Source organism: Hoplias malabaricus, chromosome 5 (assembly GCF_029633855.1).
Source record: "Hoplias malabaricus isolate fHopMal1 chromosome 5, fHopMal1.hap1, whole genome shotgun sequence".
In the NCBI taxonomy this organism is placed as follows: Eukaryota; Metazoa; Chordata; class Actinopteri; order Characiformes; family Erythrinidae; genus Hoplias; species Hoplias malabaricus.
In genome coordinates this window covers 21863852-21891801 of record NC_089804.1, presented here as the reverse complement: position 1 = coordinate 21891801, position 27950 = coordinate 21863852, and the positions used below count along the sequence as shown (strand labels likewise).

The 27950-nt window shown below is 41.5% G+C and overlaps 2 protein-coding genes across 4 annotated transcripts; both read right to left on the bottom strand.

Annotated features, from left to right (window-relative positions):
- Positions 1 to 7: 7 nt before the first annotated feature.
- pdhb (pyruvate dehydrogenase E1 subunit beta) lies at positions 8 to 6029 on the bottom strand. The gene is made up of 10 exons (XM_066671199.1): positions 5935 to 6029; positions 5786 to 5845; positions 4958 to 5065; positions 4748 to 4810; positions 3318 to 3353; positions 2936 to 3221; positions 2678 to 2788; positions 2460 to 2551; positions 1395 to 1536; positions 8 to 914 (listed from the first exon to the last, which is right to left on the bottom strand). The coding sequence occupies exons 1-10, from the start codon at positions 5968 to 5970 to the stop codon at positions 769 to 771; spliced, it is 1080 nt and encodes a 359-aa protein (XP_066527296.1). The 5' UTR covers positions 5971 to 6029; the 3' UTR covers positions 8 to 768.
- Positions 6030 to 7401: 1372 nt separating this feature from the next.
- pxk (PX domain containing serine/threonine kinase) lies at positions 7402 to 27015 on the bottom strand. 3 transcript variants are annotated; one of them, XM_066670631.1, is made up of 19 exons: positions 26584 to 27015; positions 24530 to 24580; positions 23535 to 23582; positions 23052 to 23238; positions 21030 to 21107; positions 20486 to 20559; positions 20106 to 20180; positions 18435 to 18539; positions 17866 to 17967; positions 17569 to 17730; positions 17294 to 17411; positions 16989 to 17067; positions 16836 to 16884; positions 16245 to 16322; positions 16003 to 16089; positions 15825 to 15888; positions 12331 to 12390; positions 11838 to 11868; positions 9745 to 9882 (listed from the first exon to the last, which is right to left on the bottom strand). In XM_066670631.1, exons 1-18 carry the CDS (start codon positions 26683 to 26685, stop codon positions 11849 to 11851), a joined length of 1539 nt encoding a protein of 512 aa, XP_066526728.1. In that variant the 5' UTR covers positions 26686 to 27015; the 3' UTR covers positions 9745 to 9882; positions 11838 to 11848. The 3 variants fall into 3 exon arrangements, with proteins under 3 accessions (XP_066526727.1, XP_066526728.1, XP_066526729.1); XM_066670632.1 differs by having other exon boundaries at positions 11838 to 11865; XM_066670630.1 differs by lacking the exon at positions 11838 to 11868 and having other exon boundaries at positions 7402 to 9882.
- Positions 27016 to 27950: the final 935 nt, after the last annotated feature.

Sequence of the window (27950 nt, the reverse complement as noted above, 5' to 3'; positions counted from 1 at the left end):
GGGGATTTCAAATGTAGCAGTTGAAGCTGGAGCATCATTTTGAATTAATATGACTGCAATAAAAACAACAACCAAAAATCTGTTATGACCGTGTGGTTATTTATTTGTATATAATTTGTCTTATGAGGAAAGTGGAAACAGTGAGCTGGGCCAAAATGAGTTTGCTGGTTTATCATATGGAATACAGAATTCATCGAAATAATTGCACACAATATAATTGTGGTGTTGATATTAAAATTGAGAACTTTCAAGCTTTCATTTTTGGTTCTCGCTCTCCAGTGGTCACTGAAGATGAACCACATTGCCATAGAAAATGAACCAACATGTCTTATATCCTGTCGTATGGAAAGACTGATGTTGTATTGAAGATATTTTTAATGTCACAGGTACCAGTGGTTATCTGACGATTCTTGCCAAAATAGTACATAAATAAACCACATTTACACCGTGATAATAAGTTTTCTGGTGTCTAATTCATTTAGAGGAACAGAATATATAACGTCTGTTATTCACCCATCCAGAATAAATATCCCATGACAAACCAATCATCTTTTGAGATATAAGAATTAATTATTCAAATATAAAGAGTGGTGTTGCCTTTGATGGATCCATTGAGATCCAGACTGTAACAGAAATACCACCGTACATATGTTTGAGATTCTATGCTTCGTTTATCACCTCTGGGTACGAAGTGGTGAACAAGGGACAGCAAGGTTTTAGGTTTCCTGACGTACTCCAACGGAAAAACAGTGTTATTTTAGCTGTGATTTACACGTTCAATGTCTTTTTGACAGCAAAGATAATATCCTTAATTTGTGGACAGCTGTTGTCCTCCAGAATCTTGGCATATGGCATAGGGATGTCCACTCCTGTGACACGGACTGCAGGGGCATCCAGGTAGTTAAACGCTGGACCTATAGGCAGAAAACAGACAAGAGAAGATTATACATTTCATATGGTACAGGTGAAATACTCATGACTAGATTGGAAAAATATTTGTATATGTCCTACACACATCCTCTAGCACAGTTTAAATGATTACATAGACTACTTATAATACTTTATATGAAGACAATGCTGTGTAAATACTTTGATTCTATGCAGTATTCAAAGGCTGACTATACTGAACTGGTTTGACGTTATCGCTATGAGAATATTTAATATTTGTGACCCCATATTTGAGTTCTCATATTAATGTAGGTCCAGTGCCGTGACTGTGGATATTCAGAGGCGGTGGGACATGTGTAATGTCTAGACACCTGATGTAAATGTGTGGCACAAAATCAGAACATCTCATTTTATTCCATATTTACTGATTAATTCAAATCACACATAACTGACTGGGTTGTTTGAAAGATAATTACATCTATCTTTAAAACAGAACAAAGGTTTACCCTCCATAATTCTGGCACAAATCTCTGCTCCGACACCAAACTGGGGCCATCCCCCCTCCACAGTTATCAGGTGGTTGGTTTTCATCACACTGGCTTCAATGGACTCCACATCCATGGGTCTGATGGTGCGTAGGTTTATAACCTGTAATCAGTCATCACAAGCAAATCAAACTGGGGAAAATGAGAGATAAAAGCAACTGAGCTGAAAAAAAATAGACTCAGGGATGTATAGGTGCATCTCAATAAATTAGAATATCATCAAATGATGATTATGGCTCACAGACCATGAAAACCCAAAAGTCATTACCTCAGAAAATTAGAATAATCAACACAAAACACCTGCAAACATTTCATAAGCCTTTAAAATGGTCCCTTAGTCTGGTTCAGTAGGCTACACAGTCACGGTGAAGACTGTTGGCTTGACAGATGTCCAGAAGGCAGTCATTGACACACACAGACGTTATCCAGGACATGGGCCACAGCTGTCGCATTCCTTGTGTCGAGCCACTGATGTCCCAGAGACAACGCCAGAAGTCTGGATTGTTGCTCAGTGTCCAAAGTCTGGTTTTCAGATGAAAGTAAATACTGCATTTAATTTTGAAATCAAAGCCAGAGTCTGGAAGAGTGAAGAGGCACACAATCCAAGCTGCTTGAGTCTAGTGTGAAGTTTCCACAATCAGCGATGGTTTGGAGAGCCATGTCTTCTGCTGGTGTTGGTCCACTGTGTAATATCACGTCTAAATACATCAGCACCGCCATCTACCAGGACATTGTAAAGCACTTTATGCTTCCCTCTGCTGACAAGCTTTACAGAGATGCGGATTTAATTTTCCAAAACGACTTGGCACCTGTCCACACTGCCAAAAGTACCAACACCTGGTTTAATAACCACAGTCTCACTGTGCCTGATTGGCCAGAAAACTGACCGAAACCCCATAAACAATCTATATATGAATCTATATAATAAATAATTTTCACTTTCTGAACTGAATTACTGAAATAAATTAACTTTTTGATTATATACTAATTTATTAAGATGCACCTGTATGTCTTCAGGAAGCTCACCTCACATTCAATTCCCTCTTTTGCTAAAACAGCAGCAGCATCCAGACAGTGTCCAACCATTCGAGAATGTGACACGAGTGTGATGTGATTTCCTGTGTGACCACACACAAGTTAACTTCAAATTCTTCCTTAGTTTTGTGCATACAACACCAACATATAAGCGATACGGCATAACACACATCAGACCGGCATACCCTCTTCCTTAAGTCAATACTCACCTTGTCTCTCCACCTTTGCTTTTCCAATGGGGATGGTGAAGTCTTTAGATTGGGCTTCTTCAGACAAATCAAAGGCCACGCCATACATGAGCTCATTTTCCAACACCACCACTGTTTGAGATCACATGTTATCTGAGTTAAATCTACACCAAGATGCTTCATAAAATGAGGGGAGGGGGGGGGATATACACTGCAAACGTGAAGGGAAATCACACAACAGAAACATTTGTAAATATCAATGAATAAAGTGAAGTATACCAGGGTTGTCATCTCTAATGGCGGATTTCAAAAGACCCTTGGCATCCTCAGCGTTCCAGGGGCTGACGACCTTGAGCCCTGGACAGTGTGCATACCAGGCAGCAAAGCACTGCGAATGCTGGGCCGCGACGCCAGCTGAGGCTCCATTTGGACCGCGGAACACGACAGGGACTGGCTGCAGGCCTGCCGACATATAGTATGTCTTTGCAGCAGAGTTGATGACCTGGTCAATGGCTTGCATTGAGAAATTGAAGGTCATGAACTCACAGATAGGCCTTAGACCAGCCTAAAACGGTAGACAATCATTGAATTAATATTACGCTTACTGTTAACTTTACTTTGAAGTTGGCTTCAAAGAAAAAAAAAAAGAGAAACAACTCACCATAGCAGCACCTACGGCAATGCCCGCAAAACCCATCTGTATGGAATAAACACAAAATGAATATTTTCAGCAATGGTTGAAATTGAATCCCTCTCTAGCCAATGCTGCAATGGGGGCATGTTTACCACTGTGGTGCATCATCCCCTTCTTTTAAAGGCTAAGCACCAGCTCTATGAAAGTGTCAAACAAATAAATACAGTGGAATTTGAGTTCCTAACTTGTGTTTATTGATAGTCAGAAAACATGTTATTTCTTACTAATTCAAGGAATAAGGTTTAAAAGACCGTTGCCCCCCCCCCCCCCAACGGTGTTCGGAAACTCTAATAGGCGTCTTGTCTGTGACGTAGATGGTGGACAACAACTCTAGAAGTTGTACTTAATTTAATGCAAAATGACGAAAAGGTGTGTTGTTTTTGGCTGCAATCATTCAATGTACAGTGGGACATCTGTGAACAAATGGCCCAAAGATCCCAAAATATCCAGAAAATGGACTAAATTTGTCAACTTTAAACGGGCACTTTGGAAAGGACCATCCGCTCACTCCGTTATCTGTAGCTCATTTCACTGGCGCTTTTCCAACAATATGGGCAATATGGGACACCAACGAAAGGTGTTCAAGAGCCTCTGTAACATGGAGGTAAACAGGGTAAGGACACTCACTTCGCCTGTTTTAGTAAGTGTTAGTTAACGTTAGCTTGACTTGCCAAACTTGGTGGCTCAGATTATACTAGGCTGCATTACGGAGGTTTATAGTGTCGGATGAATTCGAGCTCGACTTCGATCACATTTACAAGAATAACGGTACCTCTAAATTTGAGTTTAGCTTATTGCTAGGCTATTGTCATGAATAATGTTGGTTATTTAGCTAGATACTGTCATAACAGTCAGTCATAACGGTGTTTTACCGCGGCGTTGTTCAGCTGTTGTCCACCAGTGACGTCACGGTTGCGTTCAAGAATTTCCGTAGCGAGCTCGGGTTTTTCCGTCAATTTAATAAAATTGTCAGTTTTAAAGCAAATTAAGCTGCTATTTTCATTTTAATTCATACTTATATATGTCAGTAACTAAAATAATGTGAAATATTCATGGAGGTCCATTAAGTGGTGCTTAGCCTTTAATAACACTCTCAAATGAGAAGAACGTCTACTGTAGTTTTAAAAGGGAAACACACACAGACATTTATTTATTTCAGTTTCAGCAGTCAAAATATTGTATATGTAATATTTTCAGGGAAATATATGGTTTAAATAACTGCATGGTTTTTATTTATAATTTGCAGGGCATCCTAATACTTCTGGAAATGTGGTTTGTATTACGAACAGACAAGCACAGACAGCACATACTCCCAAAAAAACTCATGGCACAGGTATAAAAAATAACGTCTGGAGCAGCACAGCTGAATTAAGAATGACTCATTGGATAAATCTTACCTCTGTAATGGGTGTATCAATTATGCGTTTATCTCCATATTTTTTCCAAAGTCCTCTGCTCACCTGCAATAAAAGGTTAACAGCATGAAAAACAGGCTGGGTTCCAAATTTTAAAATATTTGGAAAATTAAAAATAATAATAATAAAAACCACAATTATAAAATATTGAAAACTGTTCTAAATTACCAATAATACTACAATGACCCTAACCTTGTAAGCGCCATCATACTGGGCAACCTCTTCCCCAAGGAGGAACACTCGCTCATCCCTCTCCAGCTCCTCATCCATGGCCTGGTTCAGAGCATCTCTCACTGTTACCTGCAGCAAATTAATATCTTTAGAGAACAGGTATTTTATACAGACTTAACAGTTACATGCAAGTCAGGGAGGCAGCATTATTGACAACATTTTTTCTCTGAACTACAGTAATATTAAATGGACAAGAAACAACAGAGTTTAAATATTATATACAAGATACATCAACACTGTGTAATGAAATGCACAAAAGTTTCATATGTTTGTTTTTTTTATTTTTGGCATGATTAGAAAACTCCAGTGGTCCTTTGCTAAATTTTTAAAATAATTAAACTTTTCAGAACAAAATCTATCAATATTAATACTAAAGTTTGATACAGATGTATCAGACCTTAACAGTTTTAACATTAAAATCACATTATTCTTGAAAACAATACTATTCGTTTTTTTGGGCTTTAAACATTGACATATATAGAATTTGACATGACATTGCAGTAACTCTGAAGGACTAGTTTTCTACCCATATGTGGTAGTTTAAGTATAAACTGTTTTAAACTGGGGCTGTGTCCTCATTAAGACTTTTATTTTGTTAACTGTGCTACAGTGAAAACCATAGCTACTTCAGTGACAGCTGAGATTGCTAACTTGGCACTGCAGCAATTAAACTAACAAGTCGTATTTTAATAAAAACAGTACCTAAATTAGATAGCTAGTTAATTTGTGTTAGACATCAGTAAACAGGTTAAACTCGGTGTAAATGACGGTTGGAACATCATAGCAGACCTGCACAGCAGCCGGTGAAGATTTGTGTATTTCCCGCCGAAAAACAACAGATACAGCGCTCTGAGAAAGAGACAAAACAAATACAACACTCAAGATCAAAACTATGACTTCGTTTTTCATGTAAACATTAAAACGGGCTCGATATTTACCTTTCCAGCACGGAGTATATACCTCAGCGACGCCATATCGCCTCTGTCCCTCCTGCCCTCTACTGGAGTGACTCAGTGATTCTTTTGACTCGGCTCATTTCTATGAACCGAACAGATTCCTGAATCGATCTATTATTTTGATAAACAGAATCACAATTTTTACACTTTAATGGAAAAGTAAGCAATTTTCTTAAATAAAAATTAAAATATTTACGACACATTATGAAACGTCCCTTAAAATGACACGCAGTGGCCTGGATGTGTCAAATATTTGCCATAAAAATAACACATCTGGCGGAACAGTGACTAGCTGATACAGCGATTGTAATGCAAATTGGGTTTTCTCCATATATCATGTTAATTGCACTTTATAGACAAAATGTATAAGTACTACATAATCACGTTTATTAATATAGTTAAAAATATTTTCCCGTTCTTTTAACCTCATACTATATTCAAGTTACAGGAGTGAGTTTGCGAGTAGAGCTGGGTGAGTGAGTTGTGCCCTATGATGGATTTTGAAAACAGTAACAAGCACTGGATATTCTACTTACTTTATTTTAAGTAAAATTCTGAACTTAAACCCTCTGAATTTTGAGAATCAAACCAATTCAATCGTATTGAATCGGTTCACACAACGACCTATGAGAATCGGATGTTGATTCATTTATTGAAACGAACCGTTCAAATGAACCGGTTCGGTAGAATAAATCAAACTACAGTTTGGAGGCAATACCTTAATGATGACATACAATTATATTGTCCAATAGGTAGGTGAGATGTTCAGCGACAGCCAATCATAGGGGCTCTCCCTGTCGACGTCACACAATAGAACGGTTGGGACTCCAAGGGCATGTATGGTTACTGCCATTTTCTCTAATTTACATATAGAAAAACTCCACTTTTATTTATTTAAACTATCTGTAAAATTAAACGGATAATATACAAACAAAGCCACTTTCAGTGTTTTGATATAAATAAGCTGCAATCTCGAAAGTGTGTATTAAATGCATTGATGGGGCTGCTGAATGGTGAAGGGTCTAAACATTAAATGGGTTATAAGGAGATTCTGAGTTTGATCCCCAGTGATACCGCAGTCATTTGAGGCCACAAGTTATAGAGAGCACATATGACCTTCATATCTCTGTGAATCTGGATGTCTGGCAACTGATGTGATAGATCCAGGCAGTTTGTGTTCTCCAGAGATAAGTTGTTCAGTGCAATAGCATTAGCAGCAGATTGAAAAGAAGATTGATTATAATATAAAAATACAATATAAATAAATATCAAGGGGAAGACTGCTGACTTGACGGATGTCCAGAAGGACAGAATAATATAAAAAGAAATACATTAATTTCATTTATTTGTACAAATTTAAATGCAAAACAGAACCCAAAGTAATTTTAGGTTCCAGGTGTAGCCTATCACTAGCCATTACTGACAATACTCAACTTTCATGGTGGGTTTGGACTCTAATTAAACCATGAACTAATCTCAAAAACTTTGTTTAAATCACACCTTAACAAGAAAAAAAAAAGATAATTCCTACTTTTGCCAAAAGAGACTGGATTAAATGGTAGATTACAGCTGCAATAGAACGGCTCTAATCACATTGTAATTCTCTCTTCTCAAGTTTGACACAAAAATGGAAAACAACATGAAGAACATTCCAGGTTTTTACTTGAATTATCACAATCAAAACCACAATAACACCATTCATTTCAAATAGTGTCAACACAACTTTTTTTTAAACAGGGAAAACAAGGACATGGTTTTGCTTGTTAGAAACTGCTTGAAGATGCACACCTCCAGTGCATATGCAGTGGTTGTGGTAGATGTACAGTTGTACTCAGTATAAACCATAAATCACAAGTCCCCCTGACACTATAATGTCTTCTAACAAATTTAAATCTCATGTAAACGTTACAACTCATTTCAAGACCACTATTCAACAAACAGTGGTAAAGTGCTACAGAGAATCTGGTTTCCTTTTCCCCAATTTATAATTAACATCTGAGCTGAATGAAGAGCCTTCCAGCATTTTTTTTTTCCTTTTTCGTTTTTTTTTGTTTGCAGTGCAAAATGTTCGGACCTATATATACACAGATGGGCTGACAGTTACATGGACATGAATTCTCTGTTCAAACTATTCCAGATCCTCTTCCAGTCGATTCAGTGTGGTATTTTTACTTTCTCCATGACCAATGATTATGGGATTCCTTCCATTTTTTGTTTCCTGTACTTTTGAAAAATCATTTAGTTTTCCTTCAGTATTCTCATTGGATGTTTTTGAATGGACATGTTCAGGCTCCACCCACAAATACCTTATCGACTGTTGCTAGGTTGGACCAGCTTTTCAGATGACTGTCCAAGCTTTGTCCAAACACCTACAGCTAGATATTTATTTGAAATGTACTCAGTCACACAGGACTAGCACTGAATTTTAAACATGTCTGAAACAAATCTGATCACAATTCAATTATTTTAAAAGAATCATGCTGATTTCAACCTTCAGCTTGTTGATCAGAACTTTCCCAAACATCCTGTAAAGTAAATGTGTAAATAAATGCATTTTAGGAGTACACCAAAAGCAAACTGCTTCCATGTCCTTTATAACAGAGGTTCCCAACCACCGGGTCTCAGTGTGGAGTGTAGCAGCGTAACTGCTTACCTTCCCTTTTAAAAAGATTACCATTATTATTTTTAATATTGTATTGTTCAGAAGACTTCATTATTGCAATTAAAACACTCAGTAACTGCATGCAATTATTAATATTAATCTACGGCATCATGTCTGTAGACAGACCCCTGTGGCCACAAAGGGCCCGATGATGCTGATGTGTAAGGCCAGGTTTTATGGTGTTATTTCCATTAAAAATCAGAGAGCACAATTTATGGAGCACAGAGAGTTTCAAGGCTTTCTTGCAACATATGTGCACATAAACTATTTTACGCTTGCCCTTGAATACACTGCACATTTAGTATTTGACAAATTTGGAAGCCGAGATAATGCTGAATTGGGCGTCAGTCTTCGTTTGGGAACCCCTGCTTTACAAAACCACCCGTGAGATTATTGAGATGGAAGTATATAACCCAGACATTAGTATTTTATGCCAAATACACACCATGATGATGTCAGCTTGATTGTAACCTTGCATAATATTTCACACGACTGCAAGTAGGAGAATGAACTATATACAGCTCCTAAATTCAGGGACAAGAATCATACCACTCTTGTATAGGCACAATGGTTAAATGTGGCACAAACCCAAACGCTCCTCACTCTCACTTGTCCTTTAAAACAAAACCCACCTGTAAGAGTATAACAGAATGAATAAAAAAGACAAAATATGTGTGTGATATTGAAGTAAAACTGTCAAAATTAGAGTTAACTAACAAGAGCATTTTACAAAGTATGCTTCTGCTTGTAAAATAAAAAATCAACCGTTAAATTGTTGGAAACTACAGCTGAATGGCTGTTTTAGGGGCGATTAGGATTAGATTGTGTATAGCAGCATTGTAAATCATGTGACTTCACACTTATTCCCATACAGTTACTCACAATCTCCATTATGTTGCTCACTGGGGAGTGAAATGAGAAAAAAAACGGAACAGCACCCATTCAAGCTTTCCACTACAGTCCATTTTAAAAGAGCAACACCAGCCTCTTTGTGACTGAAGACGAGACCTTGAACAAATTGCACAACACAAAAAAAAATCTCCTAAAGAACCCGGGTGTCTCTCAGAGGTGCGGCTTGCTGCGATCACTAGTCTCTGCCTTTTTGAGCCGGACTTTGCTGAAGGTCTGGATGGAGCTGAGCAGAGCGCTACGGCCCTCTCCATTGACGGAGGGTGGGTGGAGAAGTGGGGGAACAGCATCACTCCCTGGAGGAGGTGGTGGTGGAGGAGGAGGTGGAGGAGGTGGTGCAGGAGTCACTGTCTGAGCACCTGTGTTGATCATAACAGAGAAATTAGACCAGCAGCAATTGTTCACACAGATAAACATAAATATGCCACGATTCCTCAAATGCACAAGTATCAGTACCACTACAGTACCAGTCAAAAAATGTGGACACTCCAACTTTAAGTTTTAAATGTACTTTTTGCTGTTTTTCTGTAGCTACAAAAGAAAACAAAACCACATGAGGTAGTTAAGGCCAGTTTCAAAACTGACAGCACAGGGGTTTAATGAAAATGTAATTTATCTGCAGGTACACTGCCCAGTAAAGGGAACAGACCGTATCTGAAAATTAAAGATCACTCTGATTTAAGCTGGGAGCATCAGATTTATACATTTCTAAAAAGAAAGAAAGAAAGAAAAAAGAAAGAAAGAAAGAAAGAAAAGAAAAAGAAAAAAAAAGAAAAAGAAAGAGAAAGAAAAAAGAAAGAAAAAGAAAGAAAAAGAAAAAAGAAAGAAAGAACAAAAGAAAGAGAAAGAAAGAAAAAAAGAAAGAAAAAGAGAAAGTAAATAAATCTGTCTGTCTCTCTGTCTGATCACTCTCGAGCATTTATTCAGCTTAGTGCCTCCTCGAATACTTTCAAAATCTCATTTAAAATTGTGATACTGTCAGTCAGGCGTGCCCACAGTTTTGACTGCTGCTGCACACTGGTTTACTGAATGCAGCCACATGCCACAACTACGCTAAGCAGAGAGGTGCACTTACCATAAAGACAGGCACAGTCTACAGGATGTATACAGAGCATATCTCTTATCATAGAAGTAAACGCCTCAAACTGAATATCATCTACACATCAGCTCTAATTGTGCCTCAGAGGAGTGATTTTCTGCCTTGAAATTTTGCCACAGAGGAAAAATATGGGTAAAATTGGACGAATAATCCTGCAGTATGTGCCCAGAGTGAGGGTAACATTAAAGCTGCAACAAAGAGAGACTGCAACAAAAAGAAAATTGGTGTTTGAGGCTTTTATAAAAGTACTGCCGGGTCCCAAGGGATGTAAGCAGCTTCCCCAGCCTAGAAGTGTATTACTAGTGTCTTGCTTTAAAATCCCTTCATAAAATATATAACCCGACGTGCAAATTCAAATCAAATCACCAAGAGATATTACCCTTTTCTTGTAACATTTACCATAAGGTAATAATCACCAATGCCCCCAGCAACCACAGAGGAGCATTGTCACAATCCACAAGGAGCCCAGTTAAACCCAGTTTAAAAATGTGCTGTACAGTCCACACTGCTGTAATCTTACAGAATCTGTTCACCAAATTAATGTGAAAAAAAAAAAAGGGGGGGGGGTGAGTAAGAAACTGGTCCAAGGAAAGCTGAGCAGGGCATTGCAGATTGTGAAGTTTAAAGTTGCATGAACCCTTCTCAGTAGGTAAACAATCACAGGAAGTGTTCCAGAAAGAATCAATACTTCCGGTGAAGAACTAAAAGAACATTGGAAACTAATGCTTTGATGTAGTGTTGGGCGACACATAATAAAATCAAAATTCAAAAAGCACCTTATGAAATTCTGAGTCTGAAACAGAGTTGAGTCCATAACATTGTGTCAGAAAATGAACCAGAACTGGACTGAATTACCACTTAAAACATGACAAGAACACATAAGCTAAACCAAATCAAGATAACATCTGTCTTGATATCATGCAGAAGTAAATTTAAGACACCGGAAAGGGTTAATTAAAAAGTAATTCTGAGAAAAGCAACTTTCTGTTCAATTAAAATGAGCTATATCTGCAATATATGATTTTTTAAAATCATAAAATAGCAGCTCTCTGAAGCACTGCCTCATTAACTTCAGCCTTCAGTGACACTGCTGTATTTGGAAAATGTCATAATATGTAAATAACTTCACTGCAACCCAGCACTACTTTAACATCCACTGAGGAAGGGTACACTGCAACTTTACATCAGTAAGAAATTAGTGTTGAATTACTTTACCCCACACATGTTCAAAATGGTGCATGCTCTACTTTGAAGACAGCAGAGGAGGGAAAGAGAGGCAGACACACGTTACTGATCACTTTAGAACGAGAGGAATCAAAACACACATTGTGTTGGAAGTGGTGTATGGAGTGGTAAAAATTCAGATGATTATGAGTTCATTTAAAAGCACTTTCAACATAAAAGAGTGAATTTATCTAAAGTTAATACAAGATTAGTGACCAAGCATTACTTTAAAGTGGAGATAAAATCTTATGCAAACACTGCTACAAAACCCTTTATTATATACTATTCACTTATGTCCACTAGGGGGGGCTCTGTTTCAAGGCAGACACGTGCTATTGGATTTCATTTTAAAGACAGGGCTAAAAGAACTGTCAAGGAAATGTACTATTTCTAATGATCAGAAATGACATAGATGACTAGTAGATTACTAGTTAGAGATGAGATGTGCGTCTTTGATGATCCTAATTTACAAAATGGTAAATACCTGGTGCAGGTGGAGGAGTGGGAGAAGAAGGACAAGTCGGTGGAGAACTTGCTCCTGAACCTGGCAAAGACAAACATACATTCATTCATTATCTGTAACCCTTATCCAGTTCAGGGTCACTGTGTGTCCAGAGCCTAGCTGGAATCATCGGACACAATACCCTGGAGGGGGCGCCAGTCCTTCACAGGGCAACAATCACACATTCAAACCTACAGTCACTTTTGAGTCACCAATCCACCTACCAACATGTGTTTTTGGACTGTGGGAGGAAACCGGAGCACCTGGAGGAAACCCACGCAGACACAGAGAGAACACACCACACTCCTCACAGACAGTCACCCGGAGGAAACCCACACAGACACAGGGAGAACACACCACACTCCTCACAGACAGTCACCCGGAGGAAACCCACGCAGACACAGGGAGAACACACCAAACTCCTCACAGACCGTCACCCGGAGGAAACCCACACAGACACAGGGAGAATAAACCACACTCCTCACAGACAGTCACCCGGAGGAAACCCACGCAGACACAGGGAGAATACACCACATTCCTCACAGACCGTCACCCAGAGGAAACCCACGCAGACACACGGAGAACACACCACACTCCTCACAGACAGTCACCCGGAGGAAACTCACGCAGACACAGGGAGAACACACCACACTCCTCACAGACCGTCACCCGGAGAAAACCCACACAGACACAGGGAGAACACACCACACTCCTCACAGACAGTCACCCAGAGGAAACCCATGCAGACCCAGAGAGAACACACCACACCCCTCACAGACAGTCACCCAGGGGAAACCCACGCAGAGACAGGGAGAACACACCACACTACTCACAGACCGTCACCCGGAGGAAACCCACACAGACACAGGGAGAACACACCACACTCCTCACAGACAGTCACCCAGAGGAAACCCACGCAGACCCAGAGAGAACACACCACACTCCTCACAGACCGTCACCCGGAGAAAACCCACACAGACACAGGGAGAACACACCACACTCCTCACAGACAGTCACCCGGAGGAAACCCACGCAGACACAGAGAGAACACACCACACTCCTCACAGACCGTCACCCGGAGAAAACCCACACAGACACAGGGAGAACACACCACACTCCTCACAGACCGTCACCCGGAGGAAACCCACACAGACACAGGGAGAATACACCACACTCCTCACAGACAGTCACCCGGAGGAAACCCACGCAGACACAGGGAGAACACACCACACTCCTCACAGACAGTCACCCGGAGGAAACCCACGCAGACACAGAGAGAATACACCACACTCCTCACAGACAGTCACCCGGAGGAAACCCACGCAGACACAGGGAGAACACACCACACTCCTCACAGACAGTCACCCGGAGGAAACCCACGCAGACACAGAGAGAACACACCACACTCCTCACAGACAGTCACCCGGAGGAAACCCACGCAGACACAGGGAGAATACACCACATTCCTCACAGACCGTCACCCAGAGGAAACCCACGCAGACACAGGGAGAACACACCACACTCCTCACAGACCGTCACCCGGAGAAAACCCACACAGACACAGGGAGAACACACCACACTCCTCACAGACAGTCACCCAGAGGAAACCCACGCAGACCCAGAGAGAACACACCACACCCCTCACAGACAGTCACCCAGAGGAAACCCACGCAGAGACAGGGAGAACACACCACACTACTCACAGACCGTCACCCGGAGGAAACCCACGCAGACCCAGAGAGAACACACCACACTCCTCACAGACCGTCACCCAGAGGAAACCCACGCAGACACACGGAGAACACACCACACTCCTCACAGACAGTCACCCGGAGGAAACCCACGCAGACACAGGGAGAACACACCACACTCCTCACAGACCGTCACCCGGAGAAAACCCACACAGACACAGGGAGAACACACCACACTCCTCACAGACAGTCACCCAGAGGAAACCCACGCAGACCCAGAGAGAACACACCACACCCCTCACAGACAGTCACCCAGAGGAAACCTACGCAGACACAGGGAGAACACACCACACTACTCACAGACCGTCACCCGGAGGAAACCCACACAGACACAGGGAGAACACACCTCACAGACAGTCACCCGGAGGAAACCCACGCAGACACAGGGAGTACACTCCTCACAGACAGTCACCCCGGAGGAAACCCATGCAGACACAGGGAGTACACTCCTCACAGACAGTCACTCAGAGGAAACCCACGCAGACACAGGGAGAACACACCACACTCCTCACAGACAGTCACCCGGAGGAAACCCACGCAGACACAGAGAGAACACACCACACTCCTCACAGACAGTCACTCGGAGGAAACCCACGCAGACACAGGGAGAACACACCACACTCCTCACAGACAGTCACCCAGAGGAAACCCACGCAGACACAGGGAGAACACACCACACTCCTCACAGACAGTCACCCGGAGGAAACCCACACAGACACAGGGAGAACACACCTCACAGACAGTCACCCGGAGGAAACCCACGCAGACACAGAGAGAACACACCACACTCCTCACAGACAGTCACCCGGAGGAAACCCACGCAGACACATGGAGAACACACCACACTCTTCACAGACAGTCACCCGGAGGAAACCCACGCAGACACAGGGAGAACACACCTCACAGACAGTCACCCGGAGGAAACCCATGCAGACACAGGGAGAACACACCACACTCCTCACAGACCGTCACCCGGAGGAAACCCACGCAGACACAGAGAGAACACACCACACTCCTCACAGACAGTCACCCGGAGGAAACCCACACAGACACAGAGAGAACACACCACACTCCCCACAGACAGTCACCTACAACCTAGAGGTCCCTGGAGCTGTGTGACTGCGACACATTACCTGCTGCACCACCGTGCCACCCGAGAAACATACAGTTAAAGAGAGTTTAAAAATTCTGGTCTCTGTATTTGAAAATGTGTTCTATAAGAAAAACTTAAACACTATCTGATGTAATTTTTAAATCATCCATTTGATGGAACAGATAGGCTTCCTTTAGAATATGACTTACTAGACCGATATCCTGTGTGATTTTAAGTGCCATTTTTTCCGTATATCTGCATGAAAATTCAGTGATGGTGTAGTACACACTGTTAGTAAACACTAACACTAGTAGGTAGTTAATAATGTATACGTTTGTACTGTAGATTCCTTATTCCCATCATTCGTGTCTGTAAACGTACATCTCAAACAATAAACTATCAAGAAAACTCTGAAAAATTGGTGGACATCATTATCTTTACATTTTAATTCTCATCACTAATAACACAACTGGTAAAATGCTGTTGTTCTTTAGTTGTTAGTTAATCTGCCTGTCAGTCAAATTTACTTAAAAAAGGCCTCCATCCATTGGTCATTTTCCTCAATTGCATCTCCAGCAAAAACCTATACTGACACTACAACAAACTGATGAAATACTTCACAGTCGACCCACCAGAGTTGTTGTTGTATTTCACTGATAAGTCCTCCTCGTTTTCATAAGCCGACTGCCTGGATTTCTGAGGGCAATAAAAACACAACAAACCATCTCTAATAGTCTCTTTAATGTTGTCAGTGTCATGCATTTCGTTTTTTCTCAAACACTATTCATTAACGGTCATCAGGTGGTCTACCTTTCTAGCGAGGATCTTCCTCCTCTTCTTCTCCTCCTCGGAGCCGTGGTGTGACTGAGCGCGCGTAAGCCTCCTGTGCTGGTGAATCTGTGCGGAAAGATTGCAGAAAAACAACGCAATGTCTCAACAGCTGTATCAAATCAGCGCTTCAGATCTCTTGCAAACAACAGACTTATGATGGTTAGTGTTTTGTTTAATTTTATACTGTTCACTGGGTGCAAGGACAAAGATAAATCACTTACAGCTCTCTGCTCTTCCTGGAGGCGTTTTTCCATGCACTCCTTGGACGATTTCAAGGCATCCTTTAATTTGGAGGTTATCTGTGTTTTGGGGGGGGGGTGGGGGGTGGGGGGGGGAGTAATGCATGACAAAGATAAAGTGATGTAGTACACACACCACACATACACACAGTCAGTCAGTCACTCTCCCACACACAGTCAGTCACTCCACCTATCCCCCCCCCCCCACACACACACACAAACAGTCAGTCACTCTCTCTCCCACACACACACTCTCTATCACTCACACAAACACACCCAGTCTCTCTCTCTCTCACACACACAGTCAGTCTCTTTCTCTCCCACCTAGTCTCTCTTTCTCTCCCACACCTAGTCTCTTTCTCTCCCACACACTCACACCTAGTCTCTCTCTCTCTCTCTCTCTCACACACACACACACACACACACACACACACACACAGTCAGTCACCCCCCCCCCCCACACACACCCCCCTACAGATTGAAATCAGTGAAAACAGCATGGTTGCTGATAGATGCATAAAATAATTATTAATAATATGTCAATACAGAAAAGGTGGATAGATGTAAAATTACTTTGAACTGGGGCTTTTCTGAGTTGAAGAGTAGCACATCACTGAAAAGTCTGTAAAGCAGAAACACACACACACACACACACACACACAATTTCTTCAATTAATCATTACACAGCAGCATGGGAAGCTGAAGGTCACTGGTTTTAGTACTCACGTTGTTTGCAGGAGCTGAGCAACAGTGGGCATTCCTGCTTTACAGGCCTCAGTGGACAGAATGGACTGCAGGACCGAACCTGAGAGAGGAGAGGAATCAAGTTCAACAGTGCAGTTAACCCAGGGGTCAGGGGGTCACAGTTAATCTGTGCATTTGTTAAAAATGTTGAGTTTATTCATTTGCTTTGCAGTGTATTTACAAGTTAAACTGCAGAGTCAGCTTTACTAGGATTTAGACCCCGCTCAAGCCCCCGTTTAACCTCTTCTTGTTTAATTGTCCATGAGGGAACGTTTTAGCCGACTCACCGACTGATGTATAGGGAACTGAGGGAAACTGATCCACAGGAACAGCGTCCGGAGGCCTTCCGTACGTCATTTCGTACAGCAAGTGTCCAAAAGAGTACACGTCAATGCTCTCTGTGGTCTGTGAAAACAAGGTAGAACACGGTTAAAACTAGGAATCACTTAATAGCTGCTGGTAGGTATTTATTTTTGAGGGAACACTGAAAATTAAATGAATAAAGTAAAGTAAGGGCTTGTAACAGACTTCTTTAAAGAATTATGAAAGACCAAAAACCCACGTTAATTTTCCTGAACTGTGTTACATATGGCCGGTAATAGGAGGGCAGTCCTAGCAGAGAGTTCTCCAAGTCCAGGAGTTTGCAAGTATTGTCTTCAATTACAATATTGGACGCATGGAGATGACCGTACGGAAATCCCTTATCGTGAAGAAACTTCAGAGCCTTAAAAAACAAAAATAAATAAATCAAAAGTTCAGATTAGTCACTGATACAAACGATGAAAGTACATTAAACATACATCACTGTCATAATAATATATTCCCGTAAGAAGTCAGAAGTGTTATGCTTTTTCCAGACCTCCAGAATCTGTCTGCCATAAGTCCGTATCTGCTGGAGTTCCAAACCCTGGATCTTCTTTGGGTTACAGTACTTCTTCAGGAACGGCTCCTTTGGCTTCACCTGAAGTATTAGCGCAGGGAGGAAAGATGAAGGTGGGAGGTAGGGGTGGGGGAATCAGGATGGAAGGATGAATATGGAGAGAGGAAATGGATAAATAGATAGAGTGAGGGGTGAAGAGATGGAGGAATGAATGTGGAGAAGGATGCATGGATGAAAGTAGAAACAAAAGATGAATAGAGGGAAATTGGGACACGTATTCAGGGACGTAGTAATGGAAGGAGGGGTAAGCGTGGGACAGATTGAGAAGGGAAGGGGGATACAGGAATGGAAGAATAGAGAAAGGGAGATGACAACAACAGACAGAGGAAAATAGGGATATGGGGGGTTTAGGGCCAGGGATTACAGAAGAAGGGACGGATGGAAGGAAAGGGATGGAAAGACAGAAGGACAGATGATAAGTGACTACTGATGTTCATTACTGCATGCAGTTAAAACTCCAGTGTCCTGTTCATTTTATGGAGTCGTACCTTGCAGATATGGTCTCTAAGCGTTCCTTTCTCGTTGAAGGTTCTGATCACTAACGCAGACGACTCACTAGTAGAAGCAAAGATGACTGGACAGATGTAAGGATGCTGTAACCCAAACAGGAATCCAAAAGAAAGGAAAACACCGCAGTTAAAAACAGCCCAGTGTCCTTGTTTTTAAATAAATGCAAATGAGGTGTTGACAGGGAAACAACAAGGAAGACAGGTCAAATAGGATTTTATTATGTATTTTATGTTATTTGCTCATTTTATCCTTTCTGGTAGATCAAGGGAAGGGCCTATTTGTGTTTGTAACTATGAAGTAAACAGCTGACAGCTTAGTTCTAACCCACCGCTGGTTGAACCTTGTTAATAATCAGCAGAAGGTGGGAAGACTTCTGATTAAGTCATAGTCTGATAGCAGTGACTAATGAAGCTTTTGTATAGTTTGAGTTGGTTAAAAGGCTCCCTGTGTAATACAGAGCAGGGCAGGTTACTAAGTACTGACTCACACCCTTTATGTCCAGTAAAAACAGCATGTACGATTAAAAAAAAAAGTCTGCATGAAAGAAAAACAAAACCAAACAAAACCAAAAAATGGTTTCATATAATCCTCGTCTTTGTGAGGGGGAGGATACGGCTAGGTGCTCGGCGTCTGTGTGAGTTTCACACCATCATGTGGTGTAGGGTTTTCTCCCCCCCCCCACTGTTTCATATCAGAGAGAGAGAGACACACAGAGAGAAAGGGAGAGAGGGTGACACACACAGAGAGAGAGAGAGGGAGAGAGAGAGACACAGAGAGAAAGAGAGACAGACACACAGAGAGGGAGAGAGAGAGAGAGAAAGAGAAAAAGACAGAAAGAGAGAGAGAGAGAGAGAGACAGACACACAGACAGAGAGGGAGAGAGAGAAAAACACAGAAAAAGAGAGAGACATACACAGAGAGAGAAAACAGAGAGAGAGAAAAACAGAAAAAGAGAGAGACATACACAGAGAGAGAAAAACAGAAAAAGAGAGAGACATACACAGAGAGAGAAAATAGAGAGAGAGAAGAGAGAGAGAAAAAAAAGAGAGAGAAAGAGAGAGAGAGGTATCATTCTCATTCATTCTCTGCCTTTCAGTCTCTCTTTCACACTTACACTCATATTTTCCCTGTGCCATTCACTCTCTTCTCACTGCATTTCTGTCGTTCACTCTCCATCTCTTATTCTCTTCCTTCTCTGCTTCTCATTCTGCTTTTCTCGCTCTCCATCATTCTGTCTTTCACTTTTCTCACTCTGCTTTCTCTCTCATCCTCTGTCATTTAGTTTTTCTCCCTCTTCCTTTCCCCCTCCCACTCCATCATTAGGTTATTTAATAGTTTTATTCAGAGCCTTATCCTCTGGCACATTACACTATTCAAATCTCAGGTCCAAATGGAAATGTCTTGGCAGAAAAAAGGCCTGAAGAATAAATTAGAGAAAGTAATTTGCATTTGAATTATGATTGCAAAATATTAGCAATTAAACTGCAGCTGGATATCATTAACTGTAGGGTTATGTAGAAGTACTTGGGCATAAAGCAGCTGTGGGGATAGATACTCTCACTGATACAGACAGGGACTCTCCAGTCTCCTATTTGGACACGAAAAGCTGATTCTTTAGACACAAGTGAAACTCCTAATCTCAGACTCACGGCCAAAGAAGGAAGCAGCTTCATTGTGGACTGAAGATCTTTATCTGACAAGAACTTATCAGGACCAAAGTCGACCTGAAATCAGAGAAAGAAAGAGAACAAAAACAACATCATGTTTATTGGACTGAAGATATGCTCCTCAGATTTCTGCTTTAGAGCAGTGGCATGAAAAGAATTAGGGGAAGTAGTAGAACCAATTCAAACAGCGACTGGCTTCGTACAAACGTCTACAGCAGTTTTGTGCTGAATCGAGGTTATGCAACCGGGAGAATTAGGCAACATTGGGGTCACCGTGCAGGATTACATTCAGCTTACACAAAGTGTCACACCACATTTGCACAAGAAAAAAAAAGTGTGACTGAAACGAAAGCCCAACTCACCCAACTTAAGACCTGTCGCTCCTTCTGCTGCTCTTTGTTTTTGACCAAAAAGTACCGCTTTCGTAACCTCCAGCCTGTGGAAAGAGTGGACAGCTTCATTTAATCCTTTTTGACGGTTATGTTTCTTAAAGATTCACTAGTGTATTCCACTTGCTGAGACAAGGCAAATTTATAGACATATATACGGCAATAAAAAATAAAATAATAATGGTTCTAGGTTAGAATGTTTACAGAATGGATAGTTACAGCTCTAAAAATCCAATTGGCTGAGCTTCATTTAACGCTGTTGTAAAATAATCAACACAACTAAATTCTCCTACTCTGTTTTTGGCAACAAGAAGTGGATTACTAACTTCAGAACCTGTAGCATTCCAGTGGTACAGGTAATACTGGTCGCCTGATCACTTCATAACTGCGCTGGACCACAACAATGTACCACTCTCTGGTTCTTAAGCTTGTCTATGAATTATCTATCAATGCCTTGGCATTAAAATGTATTTCATCTAGACCCAGAAATGATTTTACAGGGTTTACTTGAACATACCTATGTCTTTTAAAGGCTCCACCACTTCCCACTTTGGGTCGGACCTGAAGAACATGGACACTTGCTGCAAGGCTATTTCTGGAAACAGAAAAAAAAGGGCATGTGGTTAGAAAAGAAAACATTCATGAGATGTTAAAGCCAACTAAAACTTTGGCTGGATCCGTGACATGGAATATTTTAAAAACAGCACACAGAGCAATATAATCAATCATAACTTAGAATGTGCCTTGATTCATACCATGGCACGATAAACTATTCATGAAAACATATTCATTTATAACATAATAGTACAGAGTGGGCCGTTTATATGGATACACCTTAATAAAATGGGAATGGTGGGTGATATTAGCTTCCTGTTTGTGGCACATTAGTATATGGGAGGGGGGGGGACTTTTCAAGATGGGTGGTGACCGTGGTGGCCATTTTGAAGTCAACCATTTTTTTTTTGCTTTTTCAATGGTAAGAGCGTCATGTGACACATCAAACTTATTGGGATTTTCACAAGAAAAACAATGGTGTTTTTGACCAGAAAAATTGGTTTTAACGTAACTTTATTCTTTCATGAGTTATTTACAAGTTTCTGACCATTTATAAAATGTGTTCAAAGTGCTGCCCATTGTGTTGGATTGTCAATGCAACCCTCTTCTCCCACTCTTCACCCACTGATAGCAACACCGCAGGAGAAATGCTGGCACAGGCTTCCGGTATCCAAAATGGCCGACTTTAAAACGGCCACCACCCATCTTGAAAAGTCCCCCCCCCTCCCATATACTAATGTGCCACAAACAGGAAGTTATATACACACACAAGCTCTGTAGTGCTCTTCAAACTGGCCTTGTTGATCTTGTTACTTCATTTCCTCAATCATGACCTAACAAGGTGAATAACCCATACTCATGGCAGCCATGGCCTCAAGTTTAGACAAGCAGGCTTGAGACAAACGGTCTCTTGGAACAAAAAATCTTCAGGACCGGCAAGAAAAAAAAATGGGAGTGGGTGGGGTGGAGGAACTATTCTTTCTCCTCCATCAACATTCACAACTGAAGTGCACTTGAGTAAGGTACATTACCCCCCCCCACAGATCCTTGGGCACTGAGGTGCCTGCCCCACCACACCAGGTGTGTGTGCGCTCACTGCCCTTAACGTACCAGTTTGTGTGGTGTTTGTGTTTTCACTGCCACAAATGGTTAAAGGGCAGCATTTTCCATTTTGTTGTTTGGATGATTAAAGAATATTTAACTTTCATCAGCTATAGCATTTTAATTAAAAATATATATATATTTCCATAATCATTCATTCATTCATTATCTGTAACCCTTATCCAGTTCAGGGTCGCGGTGGGTCCAGAGCCTACCTGGAATCATTGGGCGCAAGGCGGGAATACACCCTGGAGGGGGCGCCAGGCCTTCACAGGGCAACACACACATTTACTCACACACTCACACCTATGGACACTTTTGAGTCGCCAATCCACCTACCAACGTGTGTTTTTGGACTGTGGGAGGAAACTGGAGCACTCGGAGGAAACCCACGCAGACACAGAGAGAACACACCACACTCCTCACCCGGAGCGGGAATCGAATCCACAACCTCCAAGTCCCTGGAGCTGTGTGACTGCGACACTAACCTGCTGTGCCACCATGCTGCCCTATTTCCATATTCTTCCAGTAAAATGTAATGACTTCAGCCTGGCCTTTAAAACATGTTCTGAGTGTTGATTACATCACCATGCATCAGTGAGTGGGGACCAGATGTATTAAGCAACAATATGATCAATGGCTTCCCTATTCCCACCACTCCCCCAATTTAAATTAGAATAATAATTAAAAAACAATATAACACGAGTGGCTCCTGCTTAATATAACCAGGGACATGAACCAACAAAGTACACGCAGTTTCATTTTGCTTTCAGCTTGATTTTAACAGTAATCTTATACCGTGTCTCCCCTTTCTCTGAACTTCTTTCCCAAAACGCACCGACAGAATCCAAGAGCCCCCCTCTAACCCCCTTTGTCCACATACCTGTGTAGTTTGCAGAATAATTGTTGGTGTCAAGGAACTTTTTGACCAGCTCGCAGCTGGAGAGGATGTGGTGTTGGTTAAGGAAGTTCAGATAAGCTTGGAGACCCTTCTGCCGCTCTGCTATGAACTCTCTGTCCATGTTCCCGATTAACTTCTTGGGGGGAAGGGGCAGGTTGAGGCCAGAGATCTGACGCAAGAAAACCAGCAGACAACCAGAGAGTGGGTGGGAGAGGAGTGGAGAAAGACAGAGGAAACAGAGAGAGAGAAACAAAGAGAAAGAAACAAAGTACAGACAATCACTTTTACTGGAAAGTGGAGTTCCAGGATTAAGCGGGAAATGTGTTTGTGAAGACTCAGCAGCTCACGTCCTCATTTTTGCTGAAAGGGCAGTGTTACTTTGAGCCGTTTCAACTGGAAATCCCAGTCACGTTGTCATCAATAGTGTGTTTTACTACAACGAAGGAATTTAAACAATGTACTTACCAACAAACTGTTATTGAGCATGTCGAAGTCGCTGTATCTTCGAATCACCTGCAAATATTCGACAACAAACACTGCTTTTTACACGTACAGTTCTGATACTTATTATACATACATTCTAAGTCATTTATTAATGTTCTTCTTATTCAAAAACTGTATTTTGTATAAATTTGCTGACAACGTACACCAACCAACAATAAAACTACGACCATCTCCTTGTTCCTTCACTCGCTGTTCATTTTCTCAGCTCCACTGACCATACAGGAGTGATGTGGACTTCTACAGTTACAGACTGTGGGGGTCCGGACCCCCACAGGACCATCATCACGGCACTGATGTGTCTGATCCAGCGCATCACACACTAACACACCAGCTCCACATCAGTGTAACTGCAGCACTGACGATGATACAGATTATGCACATTATGTTCTTTTGGCTTCGCACTGCATGTCCCCGAGGCAAAAGTTTGGGTACATCTGACGTACACTTTGTTGAAACAGCCCTAGCTATTGCCAAAAACCCTCTGAGGATGTCAAACAAGAAACTGCACCTTCAGTATGAAAGAGTTATTGTCTTCAGTCTGCAACCATGGTCAGATAAAGTCACTTTACATCCTTTTTACTCTAAACTGTGCAGCTAGTGTCCAATTTAAAACTAGTAGAGTTGAGTCAGGGAACTCCCTATGAGAATAAACTCTCTGTGAAACGTTTATGGTGAATGAAATGACTAAATCTTTCATGCGTATGCTCACTGTGGTCTGGTTTTGTGTTGTGAAACATACAGAAGCCTCCAAAAATGCAAAGCATCTGTACCCTTATTTTATCAACAAATCGTCAGTCTCCGAAAAAAGTGGGTATTAGTCTCGCGTCCTGATTCAGACGAGACACAGACTGAGCAGGATCTCCAGTTCAGTAAGCCTCCAGCTGCAAAGCTCAAAACAGAAAAGGATGTATTTCATCTATTGGTTAAGACTCAGCTGATCCAGAACAAGAACTTACTGTCCAGCTGTTTTCGGTCGAGACTCCCCTCTGGACACGAATGATGTATTCCTGGTGATAAAACAAGAACAGCCTATTAAAATCCCTGAGAACCTCCACCTCCACAAAGACACCGGTTTGAGCTTGTTAATGAATGACTACAACTATATGACAGCTCTGCCAATATTCACTTTCTCACAACTCGAGTAAATCCTTGTAAACCAGAGTTAAGCCCTGTATCTAGGTCCTTAACCGTGACGGAGACTCTGGCTGGTTTATTCACTTCCCTGATGCATTTGGCAGATTCATGCTGGAATTAGCTCAGGAGAATAAACAGAGCAAAATAATATAAGCAGGCCAAAGTCCAGGTATAATAGAGCCCAGTGTGCCAGACCATTCCTTAGGCTATAATTCAGTCATGAAAAGTGCTTCAGGAGTTCAATCCTAGCCATCTACTCCTTATCAATTTCACTTACCATGTACATCTATTCCATGACTGCCATTAACACAGTGCCTTTGGATCGTGACACACATGAAGTAGAACCCTGCCTATTGACTTCTGTTGACCTAGTGACTGGGGAATTAATTATACCCCCTTGGAGTTCTGGTCCTGGTTTCGGATGGCTGGGGCATCGTTAGGGACTGAATTTGTGATCTCTTTTAGATATTTAAAGCTCAGTTGTTAAAGATATAGAAAAAGCAGAGCTCATTGCCACTGGTTGGTCCTCAAGATTTCTGATAATGACAGGAAGCCTGAAAAGTATCATTGTGCCATTTCTAACCCATTTAGCAACAAAAACAAGTACGGAATACACTGTAAGAGGCCTGAAATAAGGGGAAAGCTCGTTTTGAGGACACTGAACCATGAGTTAAATCATAGTTAAAGTGAGTCTAAACAGTACCCTAATTTTAGACATTGGCATTTCACAAACAAACACTGTGCTGACAGAAAACATAGAGCAGCTTGTAATTTTAATTTGACAGAGCTGTTTACAGCCAACAAAAGAGCTGCTGTGTTGTTGTCTGTGTGAATAGCTGTGGAATTGCTGGAAAAAGGCAATGTGCAAAGGAAAATGCAGGTCACAAGTTAACTCCAGAAGCTTGGGATAATTATCATCTCATCTGTGTGTGGGCTCTGTCCCAAACGGGGGGTATACTCCCTACGTAGTGCACCAAGTGTCACGATAATATGGCTTTCTCACAGTGAAACAGAATCTACTGCTTAGGACTGGAAACAACTTACTTTTTAATTAGAGTTGTGGTGCACAACTCAAGTGCAGAAACCGTTATTTAATTCCCTACAAAATCCACTACGTAGTCAGTATGACGCCGTTTGGGATAGAGCCTTAGCAGCAAGTAAATTATGGGTGAAAAGCATTAGCCATGTTTTTTGAATGTGTCAGCTTATTTCCAACATAAAATTACAAGGTTTAGACTGTTATTTACAATATTAGTCACTAGTTAGTGCTTAAGACGACTGTGAAATTCAGCTAAAACCACCCTAAATATTACTTGATTTATTTGGCTTGCTGTTGGTTTTACATGCTATATATTTAAACGTTAAATAAAAATATCCACTCAGAGTAGGTAAAATTTACACATTAACAGACAACTGCTTCTGTTTACCTTGGTTGTGTAGCTAAACGTCTACAGGCTGCTGGCTGGGTGCATCCCAAATGCCTCCCTAGACCCTAACTAGTGCAAAATATAGACCTTTAAAAAAAGATTATTATCTTCTACAACCAAACAATGCATAATATTTATTGGGAATTGTTCTTCTCTGGACGTAACTGAACACACAATACGGGTGCAGACTGAAAATATAATAAATATCAAGTGCACTATGTAGGGATGAAGGAGGCAATCGGGACACATCCACTAACATTCACATGATACAGCAGGCTAGCAGAATATGTAAGCAGTTATTTAGAAGGATATTAAGACACATTTGTGAGCTCAATTTTCTCGCTGACCAACTTAGAAAATATGTTAAGAGAAGTATTATGAAATCTGGCGGATGATTTCGGCCTCACGCCGCTGTGAGAAGCCATTTTAGTGAATATTTCCCGGTTTACCGTATGGGATTGTAGGCTCTGGCTGGTCTCTATCACCGCCGTCAGAGGAACCGTGTCGTCCAGCAGCAGCTTCCCCGCAGACGGTTTCTCCATGAAAGCCATGTCTGGGATTTAGTTCTTGGAAAAGCGAAAGCCTCAAAAGCCCCAGTAGTGTCGTACCAAAAATATGTGGCGAAGAAAAGAAAAGTCGTTAAGCTAGAAAGCTGTTAATTTGTCATAGCGACGGAGGGACCGAGCTTCTTCCTCTGAGGCTCATCAGCTCCGGTCTGATCCCGCCTCCTCCTCACTATTACTTACATACACGATATAAAGCTCTCTCCGTGTATCGACATTCATTGCACATTTTGTCCGTTCGACTGACCAAACAGGAGCACTTTGTATTTCTACAATTACAGCCTGTAGTCCATCTGTTGCTCTGTATGCTCCTTTTCACCCTGTTGTTCAAGACCCCACAGAGCAGGTATGGTTTGAGAGTGGTGGACCATTCCATATATTTGATGCTGCAGTGTCACTGACATTGTGCTTGTACGAGTGGATCAGACACAGCAGTGCTACTGGAGTTTTTTTTTAACAGTATCCATGATATGAGCCACCTACCTGTTGGCCTACCTTGTAGGTGTAAGGTCAGAGACCGGAGATCTATCAGGTGTCACGCAGATCTATTCCTTCATCAGTGGACACAGGGTGCTGCCCACAGGACTTTTTTTTTCAGTCCAGCAGTGACACTGAGGGGTTTAAAACTCTAGCAGCACTGCTGTGTCCAATCCCCTCATACCAGCCCAACACACTCAAACACACCACAATGTCAGTGTCATTGCAGCACCGAGAATGATCCGGAGTATTCCTGAGTAGTACTTGTTCTGTGAGAACATGGCACCTACATGGTCACTGGTGCTGATAAAATGGGTAGTGAGTTTTGAAATAAGGAAGGCGTATATATATAAATACAATATAGTAAATATTAATATGATGTAAGCTCAAACATGTCAACAAACATTTATTGATTAAACAACTAGTGGGAGATACTGCTGTTACAAAAATGTCAGGGAGCACATTCAAGACCCACTTCTAGGAAAAAGAAACTGAAATTGAAACAGCACATTTAACCGTGAAAAACTGTAGAATAAAAAGTGAACAGTGGTGAGAAGGTGCTGCTCACTAACATTGAAGGGGAAAACGGCTTCTGAGAAAAACACAAATAGAGACATCATAGATTTATATAAATAATACGCAGCACTGACATTGACACACTGCTTGCAAACAAAGCTAAACCACATGTGGAAATAAGACACCCCAGAAACAGTGTGTGATACGAAAGCAATACATGGTTTGATGAGTAACGTTATCCTCCAGTCTTTCATTTTCCT

Coding starts and splice junctions, on each gene's coding strand:
- pdhb (XM_066671199.1), bottom strand. CDS start 5,970: ATGGCGTCGCTGAGGTATATACTCCGTGCTGGAAAG. Junction 1,537..2,459: donor AAGAGGGAATTGAATGTGAG/GTGAGCTTCCTG, acceptor GACTGATTACAG/GTTATAAACCTACGCACCAT. Junction 915..1,394: donor TTGTGCCAGAATTATGGAGG/GTAAACCTTTGT, acceptor TTCTGCCTATAG/GTCCAGCGTTTAACTACCTG.
- pxk (XM_066670630.1), bottom strand. CDS start 26,685: ATGGCTTTCATGGAGAAACCGTCTGCGGGGAAGCTGCTGCTGGACGAC. Junction 21,108..23,051: donor TTATTCTGCAAACTACACAG/GTATGTGGACAA, acceptor TTCTGTTTCCAG/AAATAGCCTTGCAGCAAGTG. Junction 17,968..18,434: donor TTAGAGACCATATCTGCAAG/GTACGACTCCAT, acceptor CTAATACTTCAG/GTGAAGCCAAAGGAGCCGTT.